A 13,502-nucleotide genomic window follows, 5' to 3' on the forward strand; every position below is an offset into this window, starting at 1 on the left:
CTGAAGTGTTTATCTGGCACTACTGCATGACTGAGGACTTAAGCTCATATGAAAGGAGTGTGGCCTTTCACCGGACTGCTAGACTGTTTTCTATCTCCCTCCTTCAGTTACGATCTCTAGTTATAATTATACACGTCCGACTAAACAATTTCATTCCAGTCAGTCAATATTTGGTCAGTCAAATGCTGGAAATGATGGTATTGCCCCGGAATTTACGTAAATATGTCGTGGGAAGAAGGAATGTGATAATCGTTGTCACCACATATATTGGGGTCTTAATTTGTTCAAGTAAAGGAAAGAGATGAGCAACTACAATCAAGACTTTCAAGGTACTAAGGAACAAAATAAATGGAATACATAAATTCCTTGTTAATTCACTTTGCAAAAATGTAAAATTCATGTCAAATTCATCGAAACAACAATTATTATGAAATTTATCGGGAACATAAGTATAGCCGATAATCCCCATTCTATCACGATATCACGGGTTGTTATTTTCTTGATCGCTGGGTCAACTAGTTATAAAATTAGGTTTTATTGATTCCCACAGAAGGCCTTCTTTTTTTCCATTTTGGACTTCATTTTCCACCTACTATATTACCTTATAATTCCAAATATTACATATCTTTTTTTCTCCATTTGAAAATAAGTTTTGTATGTACTGGAATGGACCAAGATGAAAAGAGGCAAATGAAATAGTCAAGAGAAAAACTTTGAATTTCTGATATATCGGTGGTAATCTATACCCCTGGATGGACCGATTTTCCACACTTCCCTCCTTCTCTTTCTTTTTCCTTATGCTTTTTATGTACTTCCAATTCCAAATTCTTTGAAATGGATGGTTTCGCAGCGAGACCCCCTCTATTGGCTGTTTGAAATTAGCGCAGGTCATCGATTGGCGCTTTGGGATAATGTTGAAGGAGGTCAAATGAGCCCGTGATTGTTGTGAAATGAGTTTTCTTCAGTTACCTGTCATTATTAGTTCTCTTTTCTAATTTTTCAGTTAATGAATGCTCGCTATACGTTTTATCAGTAGAAGTTATTGCACGAAGAAAAAACTTCGGCTTCACCTACTCACTACCAATTGCTGTCCTCTCTGCGAACATTTCAGACAACAACTGGACAGTTACATCTCTCACCAAGGGGCACTTACTTATCTTCAAGTGGAAACTGTCAACATCTCTAATAATACGAATTTTGAGGTTTGTGTAAAAAATCCTCGAATTCGCTTCTCCCACTCTTCCTCCATTTCCGTTCACCTTACTCATCTCCCTTTGTCCTTTTACTTTCAAGTGACGAATTAGGTGGTCCGAATTAGGTATGATAAGCTAAACACTGAATAGCTCTAGTATTTTGTATCGGTGACGAATTGCTCATTTAGATGAGCAAAATCATTTTAAAAGGAGAATTTAGTATGTGGATGTATCAAGTGATTAGGTGTATGAGTCAAGCAATTATGTGGGTTACAGTTTCTTCACACTGTTATTTGTTTACCTCTTTCTCATTTTTGTCATTAATGTGTTGTTTATGCCTGTATACCATGTCAATGTCTATTTTCTTTTTTTCCACACAGTTTCCTGTAGTAGTCTTCATAAAAAGCAAAAGTACTCCAGATTTTACGGAATAAATTGCAGAAATACAAGTATGACGTGCCAGTGCTTTTGTTTAATGGTGAAGTTCTCTTGAAACATCGATTTCGCAGCGAGGAATTCGAGAAAGCTCTGGCTAATATATTGCAGTAAGTGGTAGATGTGTGCATTTGTAGCTGTACACGCTGGTGCTGGGACACACCCACATAAAACGGAAGATGTTTGTCTAAAAGCAGTATGCAAATCGAAAGGAAACATTGTCGAGGCGGTTAAGGTTTACGTTTTTACCTTTGCTTTATTTTAAATTATTTTCGTGGACATAAAATTTTTTAGGGTTTCTTGAAAGAATGGAATTATTTGCTGTAATGGTCCTTCACAATTTTTATTCATGAAATAAAAATTTAGGACAGTGTTGGAATGTGCGTCTAGGACACATTATTGACTATTGATTTTAGTTAAACGATTTCATGATTTTAATGTATATATTATTTTTCAGGAACTTGAGAACGACTTTAGGACAAATTGTGGTTTGGGCTCGAACTTAACATTTGATGGTCATCTGGAATGTGAAGCAGCTTTTACATCCTCTGAAGGTTAAAATTCATGTAAAATATAACTTTCGAAATTTTCTCGGACTTGGAACAAGCTGGTAAATATCAAGTCTGGAAGTATCATTTTTTATTTATATGGTTTCAGTCAGACTTATGCATAGTTATTCGTATCTACTAGTTATTTGTATTGTTCAGTATTTAAGTGAGAGATATTTGTGGATATCGTAGCTTTAGATCAAATGTTGTTCATGCGAATCGCCTTAATATGCTTCTATTCAGGTCATGTGTTCGGCGCTGTTGGAGTGGTGTCTCGGTTACGGAATCCCATTGAAGTTGCTGCAATGTTAGCCAAAGGTTAAATTTTCTTTCATGCAGTTTTTATTGAAGTGGAATATTAAAACTATAGCACTTTTTTTGTGATTTTGGACTGTAAGGTTCAACAGAATTCTCTTTGGGAGGTTTTTGTGGCTTAGTTTTGAGAATCATCATTACAGAGCAGTTGTGCGGTGACAAGAAATTCGTGCAGCCGACAGTTTTGGTAGGCCGAGGTGCTGAAAACTGGGCTGAAAAGCGTGGCATTGTACTCTGTGATCCAATATCACTTATATCAAAAAGATCACAACGACAGTGGCGAGAAGCTCGAGGAATTGTCAGGAACTGGGAAAAGGAGACGATGGATACCGTAGGCGCTGTGTCGGTAATACCTATCAGTTCCCTATGATTTGGGTAGATCAAAGATTTCCAATTGGAGCTTCAAGTTTACGGTCATTTGTTATCTTATGGAAGTTATTTCACTCATTTTGTTCAGTATGAAAATGGTGGTTGTAATGCGGCATGCTCAAGTGGTGGAATTATATTGAAAACTGAAGGGCGATTAGGCCATACGATTCAAGTTGGTGGCGCTATTTGGGCTGACCAAAGGGATTCCAAGAGTGTTGCAATTGCACTGTCTGGCTGTGGTGAATACATCGCTCAAACACTGTTGGCAAAAACTCTTGCTGAAACGTTGCTCAATTGGTAAACATTTTCTCTTGATCACAATCTATATTTTATCTGAAAATTTGGATTATGTTTCTCTTTCTTGCATTAATACTTACAGTTAGGGAGGCAGATATTCCTGTACAGCTACTGAAAATTTCAGTGTCAGGCAAAAGTGTTCATCAGTTTTGTTTATATTAACTTAAGGTAATTTATAAAAATAAAGAAATTGAGTTGTTTTTAAGGAACTGCGAAGAAGATGTAATTCTGGATAAAATTAAACATGTTTTCAATGCTGCATTTCTACATTCTCCTTATCTAAAAACGCGAAATAAAAGACACATCCTTGCTGGTGGATTGGTACTGTTCGTTGACAGAGGTATATGGATGATTTAAATATCGGGAGGAAATGAACCCACTTTGTACAAACCACTTAAATCTTATCGGTGACAGTGTAAATAGTATGAATCTGAGTACTTTTGAGGGATTTCTACCTAACCAAGTACACTAGTGCGCATCAAAAAGAATTCAAGAAAATAAGATTTAGAATCAAGTAGCGTCTCTTCACTTTATGTGAAGCTCTTTTTGTTCTTTTGACATGCATGAAAAATGATGTTAATTGTACTAATACCTTCTGACCCATTTATTCTTCGATATCGACCGGCATTCTATGGAGAGTTCAAATCTTTGTGACATCCTGATTTGACTTGAGATGTTTGGCTTTCTCTCTCCGAAATCAGGAGGGGCTAGTAGACCTACCCTGCAAGAAGGGGAGATTGGGGAAGTTTCGTTTCGTTATTTTAGTTCCGGTTGCCATGTCATCCTCTGGTTGACGAACGAGTTCATGCATATACCAATATGTAAAAAGTATGTAAAGACAGCACCTTCAGTAAGCCGTAGAAGTAAAATTGCTTAATAATTGCATAGGATGGATTTAGTGGTTTTTTACTATAGGAGTATCTTATGTTATTTTCAGCATCGGAAAAATTCATTGCTTGCGACTACTTTACAGTATAATGAATTTAAGCATTCCAGCTAGTTTGATTTTATTTGGTATTAATGAAATGCAATTCAAAGAACGGATAAGAAAAATGTTACAAATATTTCATTTCAGAAAGCGAGTGTGCGGAACTTGTTTCGTTTCACAACACAACGGAATTGACTTTTGCATTTTTTGGGAATGGAAATGGGATGAAATACCGTTCTCGTTCGATTTCCAATGATTTCATTGCTCATTCCTTTTCCTTGCGAGATTACATCAGTCTTTGCTGATTTTTACTTTGAATAATAAGTTGTTAGTGCGGAATAGAAGTTGGCTGTGTAATATGGTTATTTTATTATATTGTTCAAAATTGTTGCTTCGAAATAAAATATTCAGTTTTGATTATATCTGTTTCTTTCAACAGTAACTTAATGCTTTCGACTTACTTGGTAGTCGTATAGCTAGCGGAAGTATCAGCTCCTACTAGCGATTCACTCGATGTAATTATGGGGGAGCTGTCGAACTGAGTTTTAATCTTCTGGAATAGTTAGTTTCGTTTGAGGAATAGATGCATGTGATATGTAATCGGGATCTATGTTAATACTATGCGTAGTGACGAGGTTATGCTATGCCCACTCTTTTAGTTTAGATTAAAAAAAAGTTTATGCTACGATTAACTTTATAACACTAATTTCCGTCGATACTTGGGTGCGTTTCCTGCTTGCTTATTTTTTTCAGAAGATTTGATCCATTAGATCTCTTCAAGAAAATGCATGGGCCAGTAAAAAAGTTTGTAATCCCTTCTCGAGATGATGACTTGTTAGAAGAAAGTGACGATTTTTACACGATAAGTATACGTCCTCAACTGGATGAGATCATTTCAAAAGTATTTCGTAAGTTTTTTTAACGTTCTTGTTTATGGGGATGGATGCCTTTCTGACCAAAATATTCAGAAGCAAACTTTCTGGATGTTTTCTGGAAGGGAAATATGTACAGATGCTGGGATTGGATTTCTCGAATAAATTTAGCACTGAAGTACACATCGGCGATTAAAAAAAATATTTCATTTGTCTGGAGAGATATTTGTGGGAAAAAGAGGACCGGCAGTGATTGATTTTCATAACCCAATTGTCTTAGCTATTGGCCATGTATGACATTTTGCAGAATTTCATCACGACATAGATGCTGGCAGATGGTCGCGAATCATCGATAGATTTGACCACTTATTTTTCACTATAAAGTAGGTTATCATTTACAAATGGATGAAAAACTTAGTATTTCAACACTTGTTTAAATTACATTTGTTTAAAGCTCTCATTCAAGGATAGCTATAAAACTGCTAGTTTCAGTGAAATGGATTTCGATCTTTTCGACTTCAGTGTTCCATCTACTTTCATACTTTTTTTCTCATTCCTGCTAATATGAAAAGAGTGATAATATTTCCCGAGTGATTTTCGTTATTGATTTATTAGCCTATCTTATGTTCTTTCACGAGTGATAATATTTCCCTAATAATTCTTCGTTGTTAATTTATTAGCCTATTTTATGTTCTTTCACGGATTGTTTTTAGGCCATTTTCCGAGGGTGAACCGTGGCGTCTTCGTGCTCAGTTAATCTCGGTTTTAAATGCCGGTATGTTTTAATTATTCGGCCGCCATAGGTTATCTTTTATTACTTAGTGAAATGTTTTAAAATTTTCCAGTTCTTTATTTTAGGTTTAAAACTCACGTTGGACAGTATCGAAGAACTGTTACCAATGCTTATAAGTGAGGCTGAAGCTGAATTAGCGCAAGATCTATTTGTTGAAAGAGAAATGCATGCGCGGGCATTTCTAATTTATGTATATTTGTTGTGCCGACTTGCTGTTCTTTTTGAAAAGGAATCATCTAATCGGTTTATATTAACTTTGTTTTGAAACAGTCTCATTTAGGCATGAACTTTCAATTCCCTAAATTTGCAATGGTTATGTTTGCTGTATTGATGAGTCATTATCATAATTATCATAAAAAAAGAGGAATGTCGTTAATTTACTCTGCTTTTCAATATTATTTGTCAGAATCGGTCTGCCGTTCATTCTGAATTCCGTAGTTTAAATTAATCAATTCGTTCAACTTTTTTTTCCACTAGGAAGGTTTCAAATTTCTAATCATCCGAAATTCTAATATCGCAAAATTACATTTGTATTTTTTCTAATATTAGGCAGTCAGAAGCATCGAACATCAAGAAAGGCCGTAAAGCAGTGCCAGATAAGGCAGACGATCAGTACATGGTCCAGTGGACATGCAATCGAGGCAATACTTTGAAATTATTGCGCCGTGCATTTTCAATGAATAGTATCGATGCGCAGGGACGACGACGTAATACAGCTATCCGCTTTCTCTGGCAACCATCTATAGTACCGCCGGAACTGTTAAAGTAATCACCAAACTTACAATTTGTTTATTATTGCTTATTTACTTTGAGTTTGATGAAGACTGAATCGATTAAAGTATAGTTTACATCAAAATTCTTTGAAATCACCAAATTGTTTTGGTATTTCCAAAGACGTACTTTTGAGTTTGAATGTAATGCAGCAAGTTCCTTGGAACTTTGAATTATTTTGTGATTTTTCTAAAATTTATCAATAGAGGCTGTAGAATTTTGCAATTTTTTTGAGGATTTCGAAAGATCTGGCTTACAAATTTCTCGAAAATCCGGAACTTAGCAAGGTTAGCGGACGTGACTGGTTGCAGGCAATATTTGGCTATCTCAAAGTTATTTGTATTGACTACAGCGAAGTCACAAGTGAATATTTCTACTTTTTCTCTTCACCAAAAGTAATTTCTTAAATCCTCTTCCTTAAAATCGAGGGAAGACGATTTATCATTCCATGTGGCTGCGGTCATTAGTAAGAACGCCTTGTCGCTCTTGTAATGATGGAAGTCTGTAGTTACTGGCCTCTTGTAAACGAAATTTCAGTTCATGGTTTTTTTATTCCAGAAGTTGGTGCCAAATTGGTGAGTTTGATGAAGCGTCTCGATTATTTGTCGCTTTCTTCTTTAACACAGTCGCCTTTTGTTGATGCAATCGAATCTGTTTCTTATTACGATGATATGGACACTCTTTTCCAGTCAATACTTTCGGCATTGAGTAAGTCGAATATAAATTTGCACTTTTTTTCGTAACAACTATTGCATCTCATTTTCCCTTCCAAAGAATAGTGTTTACATTATTTCTTGTTAACTATGACACATGAAATTTACATGTTTCTAAAATGGTACTTCTTCTAAGTCTTTAAGAAAATATACTGAAGATTCAATATATTTTTTAATCGTAAAATTCAAGTTAACACTAGTCATGATAAAGTAATCGTTCAGTTGCTTATTGCCAATTTTTGAACTTAGATGTGTTGGGAAGTTTACATCATTCGTTATATTTGAAACACATGTCCAGGTCGCTTATCGAAAAATGATTTTGCTCGTAGTGATGTGTCAGCTCGACCATTTGCTTTATTCATTGTTTCTTTGGCCGAGAAGAAGCCATATTTGTTGAATAAACATATCGTCAATATTGCTTCATTTCTATCGGATGATGTAACTCTCTTCTGATTTTTGTCTTGTGTTTAATATTTTGCTCCTGACATTATCGAATTTCTTGTTTTTAACTGGTTTTCAAGATAGTGTATGTTTAACTGATTTTCAAGGTGAACTGTAAAACACATACTTTTGCAGCCAGCTACTCTTCGTTGTGCTGTTCTTACTGCCTTTGTCGAAATAGTTATGATCGTATATAAGGGAAATTTACCAGAGGGCAGTTTTCGACGGTCACGCGACCGGCTTCTCCTTCACTTACAGGTTTAACAGCTATACCTAAAATATCTTTACTATGTTATAAAATGGAAATTTCTTTTTCCTTTTTTCATTTTCCAGAATTATGAGTTTTCAAGATTTTTTCATTTCTTTTTCTATTATTTCTATTATTCATGTTGAATCAAATCAGTTAAAGGATCATACTGTTGATGTGAATGCAGTAGTACGTTCTCGTACATTGCAACTATGGACACGTTTGGCTCGTGCTTCACAAATACCGATAGTTTTTATAAGTGGTGGTCTCATTCGTGATGCCGGTGGCCGCTTGATAGATAAGTCTGTGTCGGTTCGGCGGAATGCCGCTACATTTTTAAGTGCCATTTTGGAATACAATCCATTCGGAGCTTCTGTGAGTTACAGTTTATTTTCCTTCCAAGCAAAGGATTTGCATAATCTTGGCATCGAATCTTACAGTAAATATAGATACTACTTGAGAACAGTTAAAATTTGTTTTAAGTGTATGTATAAAAATTTTTGTTTTTATCAGCTGAATGCTGATGATCTGGCGGATGCTATTAGTCGTCTTGAGGCGGAACGATTTGAACTGAAGAATACCAATCCAGGTGAAAGACATTGAGATCTTACAAGAAATTATTTATCTTTTTTTACTTGCCGAGAAATTTTGCGAGGAAATGCAAGTTATAATAGATATTCAACGGATTCATACTGCTTATTCATTACTGGATTGAATTAAAAGATGGGGTTTTTTTTGGACCCTATTAATGAGAATTACAGTATGTCTTTTGATGAGCGATTGTACCCGATACACCTTCCTAACATTCATACACGAAATAGATTTACAGTCAACTGCACCATTCCTCTCTGTTCAGTTTATCCTTTTTTCGTCCTAGATAGTCCAAATTACTTAAATCTTTTTTATATCAGAATTATATATTCTACTTGCAGAGAAGGAAGGAATCAGAAAAGCCTGTATTGAGTGGGCATCTATGAAAGAAAATTTGATTCAGTGGATTACAAAATCAGTCAAACAAAGACTAAGTAGACGGAATGTAGAAGCTAGTGAAGAGGAAAGCGTAGGCAACATTATTGATCAAAATGGGAATGAAAATGCTGCTGGTATTTTTTGGTATAATGTTTGTTACATAACGGTCTAAATGTTTTATTTTGCATAACAAGCGCCATTCTTAACAAATTATTACTAAATAAGAATTTTCATAGGAGATACAGAAAATATTTATGCTGAGGTCAGTGAAACAAATGGCATCGGGACGACCACGGTCGCCGAGTGCGTCATTGATGATGATGTCACGCTCGAAGAGTATGTTTTACTTTTATATCTGTGAATTCCAGGAATATTCATATTTGACTGAATTACAGTATGTCTTTTGATGAGCGATTGTACCCGATACACCTTCCTAACATTCATACACGAAATAGATTTACAGTCAACTGCACCATTCCTCTCTGTTCAGTTTATCCTTTTTTCGTCCTAGATAGTCCAAATTACTTAAATCTTTTTTTTTCTCTTGATAATTCATTCTATGTTGAAAGTCCAATAAAGTAAACAGATACTGTTGCTGGATAATTTTTTTTTGCTTCCAGATTAATAACTAAAATTGTGCATGCTCTTGAAAATCGTGAGACATGCCGTGCGGCTGTCGAAGTACTTGTTCGAGCAGCTTTCGATGGCAGATTTCCTACTGTTAACAGGCCTGTGTTTCCCAGTTTTTGTTGTTTCTTTTAATGCGAAGTTTGTGTACTACATGTTGCGAAAGTTTTATCGTGAGGGGACGCAAGGGAAAATTGAATCGAAATATTATTGCAAAGCGAAAAACTTCCTTCAGTGAAGTATTGCTGTAAATGTGAACCTTGAGTTGCGAACACGAGCGGCGAATTCATAAAACAATTTATTAACCAATAAAATATGCAGAACAATAATGCATAGTCGGGTAATAGCAGGAAATAATACTTCAAATGTAAATTAATAAGTGATGAGTGGTAGAAGAGCTGGTGTCCAAATGGACGAAACGCCGGAAGAATGAAGGATCCCAATCAAAAACTGGAGATAGGCCATATATATATAACAGACAAGAGGGTGGGGTTTACAATATCTAGAAAGGATGTAAGTAGATATACGTAACGAAAACAAGAGAATTTGTAACATAATTTCCAAGCGGTACAGAATAGGTAATATATTATCACACTGGGGCGTTTTTTATTACTTTATAGACGGCCAATATAGATGAGCAAAATGGAAGGAGAAATTCAAATGTTGCCAATCAATTCCAAAGCTAAATCATCGCTAAAATGTGGAAAGTGGTTTCGGGTTTCCCGCCACTACATTACAAGAAAAACATTTTGCTATACATATTCTGCTGACAATTTCGAAATTGCTATATTACATGCAAACTTTAGGAATGGGTCAGCCGATGAAATTATTCGAGAATGTTATGAATCGTTGCAAGTGTATTACTTCGGTGTGGTTTTTGACATTATAATTTACTTCTTTTAGTAATTTCCTAAATAATGCCGTTGCCAGCAACACTACCACATGTTAATTAACTTATTGTTTAGATGAGCATAAAAAGATGCAGTTAGCTGATGACGAAGAAATGCTGGAGCTGGAAGACCGCATTGGGGATTACCAAAAGACGATGGAGGAACTGGATAATAAAATCAAACTGCATGAGGCGAGTATAAGCGGTTTTTTATATCGGGGAATAAAAATGGTACTTAGAAAAATATGATTAAAAATGCTTCAATTTGAGTTGAATTGGTCCGTTAAGGACAGCCGAATCAAACATACTTTTAGCATGTTTATTCAAAATGATGTCCTACTTTTAGAATGCTATAATGTTTTCACTGGAAATTGAAAGTTGCATAAAACTAGCATTACGATCAGTAATGTATGGACAAGCTAATGAATTAACTGAGATTATTCACTTTATTGTGGAAGCTAATAAATTTGGAATTCGTGATTCGGAAAAGGGTGTTCGTGAACTATTCAAAGTGGTTTGGCGGCGAGACAGTGCGGTTAAAGAAATTATCATAAATGCCGCTCGAGATTTATTCATCTCTGCAAACAAGTTTGTTTTCATGCCTGTTTTCATACATTCCATCCGCTTTGGAATTGGGAACATCCCTTGAAGAAATCTACTGTTCCATTCTTTCACTCATTTAAAACCCTCAAAGTTTTTGGTTAAATGATCTTTTGAGTTATTTTGAATGGGATATCACGTAAATTTGATTGAATCAAACAAGCAAATAACGCAGAAATGAAATATCGAAAAGTCCATACCAAAATCTTACTTTTCATTGCTCCCAACGGAAAAAGTCATTTCATGAAATCACCATTTGAATTACTAACTATGGCGAAACAAAAGTTGTATAATTAATGTGGATGGGACCGATTACTTTTAACCATCAATGCTATTTTCGCATCAGACAGAAATGAAACATTTTGGGAAAGCAATGAAAAAAAAAAGGCAGTGAGAAAAAAAATTTCTTATTTAACTTGTTTAGAAAATATTTTTTTATACAGAGATCGCGATGTAAGTGCACGGAGAAGTGCGGAAAATCTCATCAAAATAGTTCTTGGTATCGGCGAAGAAGAAAGAGTGTCCGTTGAGGAGGTTGGAATGTTGAAATATTTTATTGGTCTTTGGACAAACTAGTCCCTCATTGATGGGTGCAGTTATGCGACCACTTTCAGTTTTTAGGTTTTAAAGTAAGGTAAATCGTGCTATTTATCGTACCTAGGTCCTCTGCTTGATGGCTCGGGAAAATCGCTGGGATATTGATTTGCTTGACGTACTCTCTGCAGTGGTCTTTGAAACTCAAGGTGTATCTCGGATTGCAGCTTTACGTCTCTTCTCTATTATATGCAGGTATTTTGTTTAAATATTTTAATTTTAAAGTTTTCGGTGGAGGGTTTTTATTTTTTTTGTTTTAATTTTTTTTTTTTGTCGTCTTCAGTTCCAAGATATCCTTTGATCATATTTTTCAGAGCTAACAAAGAATTTATGCGGGAAAGATTAAATTTTTTTATTGAGTTAACGCAACGTGAGGGTTTTTTTGACAATGACGACGGCGCATTAGCTGCCGAATTTTTTAATGCGATCGCTATGTTGGGAAGTACACCAAACATTAAAGATGTTGGTGCTCTTTATGAGCCATCGTTCCGTCTCCCTGAAACTCATCGCATCCTACAATGTGTGCACGCTGTATTAGTGCAAAGTAAGTCATTTTTATTATCAAAATTCATAGAATGAAGTTACGTCTGTGCTTGGTTGAATAGCTTTTTAAGCGTAAAGATTATGATCAGCTAATTTCATGTTGGATAGAACTGAAGTGGATGAATTTTATAATCAAATGTATCTATAGTTTTGCTAATTTATGATATAAATCTTCCAGATGTAGCAAATACATCATATAATTGGTTAAGTATGATGCAAAAAGCTGTAAAAACAATATTCTATGTCGCTGCGAGGCCATCTCTTTGTTGTCGACTTATTGTCAGTGGATTAATGCATGAAGCAAAACGGTCCCTCGCATACTTTTTCCTGAAGAAACGAGAAATTGAACAGATTGAAACAGTTAACTTCGAGTGTGTTTGTTTTTTTTTCCTCTTTGTATTTGAAGCGACAATGCCTATTTGCTTTGCTAGTTTTCAGAAACACAGTCTTTGTTTAGAAATCCACCGAATAGTGCAGATGTTGATGAGTTTGGTGATCTGCTGGCAATGGGGAAGGAGCGGTCACGAGACTGTAGCGAAACTGAAGATGAAGAACTAATTGAATCACAGAATGTTGGTCTTATTGATGACGATAATTTATCGAAGATGAAAGAGGATGTATTGGAATTACTACATAAAGATAAGGAGCAGTCTTTTTTAGCTTGGGAAACAGTGGCAGAACGAGTTTGTGCCTTTGCTGGACAGGTTAGTTTTAGATTTAGACGGAGAAGAGAATTTGAAGTATTAATAGAATAATTCAAAAATATAAGCAAAAAATAAATAGACTGTTATGACAAATGTAAGTGTTATACATGTAGTGATAATAGAATGTTTTTCAGATCGCTTTGAAGACAGTAGTCCACATCGATGTGTCATTCGTGGCTGAGATGAAAAGGAAAAATGAAATTTTGCACGACATCCGAGCAACTCTGAATGACATCGGTCATGATAAATTGGAGAGGACAAATTGTATTGAAGAACTTTCAACAAACAGGGTGCTTTCAGCACTGGAAGCTGAATCAGTTGAAAGGCGGGGATTTTTCGAAGCTAATGAATTAGAAGAAGGCGATCGTTTAGGCTTAACGGGTTTGTAGTTTTATCACTCTTAACTTATACATTAGTTTTAAAAACTAACAAACAATTTCACGGGCACTAACGTTTAACTTTATGGGACATTATCAGAACTAGTCTCATGTGCCGGAAAATCTATTTTGTTGACTTCGTTTTTCAGCGATATAGGTTTATTCGGGATATAATGTTGTTTTTGCGCAATATTATTAGTTAACAACGACGTATATATATATATATATATATATATATATATATATATATATAGTAGTAGTAGAGAGTAGTAGTAGT

The 13,502-nt window shown here is 35.2% G+C and overlaps 1 protein-coding gene across 1 annotated transcript in view; it reads left to right on the plus strand.

Annotated features, from left to right (window-relative positions):
* Positions 1–1,749: 1,749 nt before the first annotated feature.
* The window catches only part of LOAG_16523 (hypothetical protein), a gene marked incomplete at its 5' end in the record, with an annotated part of 15,564 nt that continues 3,811 nt past the window's right edge, over positions 1,750–13,502 (plus strand). The window contains 30 exons of the mRNA XM_020449177.1: positions 1,750–1,863; positions 2,086–2,182; positions 2,420–2,494; positions 2,635–2,837; positions 2,949–3,157; positions 3,364–3,497; positions 3,859–3,985; positions 4,839–4,993; positions 5,265–5,340; positions 5,671–5,732; positions 5,816–5,993; positions 6,300–6,515; positions 6,757–6,884; positions 7,080–7,229; positions 7,533–7,672; positions 7,811–7,933; positions 8,085–8,297; positions 8,436–8,511; positions 8,855–9,025; positions 9,128–9,227; positions 9,512–9,619; positions 10,325–10,386; positions 10,484–10,599; positions 10,754–10,995; positions 11,451–11,541; positions 11,669–11,796; positions 11,916–12,145; positions 12,323–12,515; positions 12,602–12,848; positions 12,983–13,229. Of these exons, the coding sequence (XP_020307365.1) occupies positions 1,750–1,863; positions 2,086–2,182; positions 2,420–2,494; positions 2,635–2,837; positions 2,949–3,157; positions 3,364–3,497; positions 3,859–3,985; positions 4,839–4,993; positions 5,265–5,340; positions 5,671–5,732; positions 5,816–5,993; positions 6,300–6,515; positions 6,757–6,884; positions 7,080–7,229; positions 7,533–7,672; positions 7,811–7,933; positions 8,085–8,297; positions 8,436–8,511; positions 8,855–9,025; positions 9,128–9,227; positions 9,512–9,619; positions 10,325–10,386; positions 10,484–10,599; positions 10,754–10,995; positions 11,451–11,541; positions 11,669–11,796; positions 11,916–12,145; positions 12,323–12,515; positions 12,602–12,848; positions 12,983–13,229 (4,411 nt within the window). The remainder of the gene's footprint in view (positions 1,864–2,085; positions 2,183–2,419; positions 2,495–2,634; positions 2,838–2,948; positions 3,158–3,363; positions 3,498–3,858; positions 3,986–4,838; positions 4,994–5,264; positions 5,341–5,670; positions 5,733–5,815; positions 5,994–6,299; positions 6,516–6,756; positions 6,885–7,079; positions 7,230–7,532; positions 7,673–7,810; positions 7,934–8,084; positions 8,298–8,435; positions 8,512–8,854; positions 9,026–9,127; positions 9,228–9,511; positions 9,620–10,324; positions 10,387–10,483; positions 10,600–10,753; positions 10,996–11,450; positions 11,542–11,668; positions 11,797–11,915; positions 12,146–12,322; positions 12,516–12,601; positions 12,849–12,982; positions 13,230–13,502) is intronic.

Source organism: Loa loa (genome assembly GCF_000183805.2).
Source record: "Loa loa unplaced genomic scaffold supercont3.6, whole genome shotgun sequence".
NCBI lineage: Eukaryota > Metazoa > Nematoda > Chromadorea > Rhabditida > Onchocercidae > Loa > Loa loa.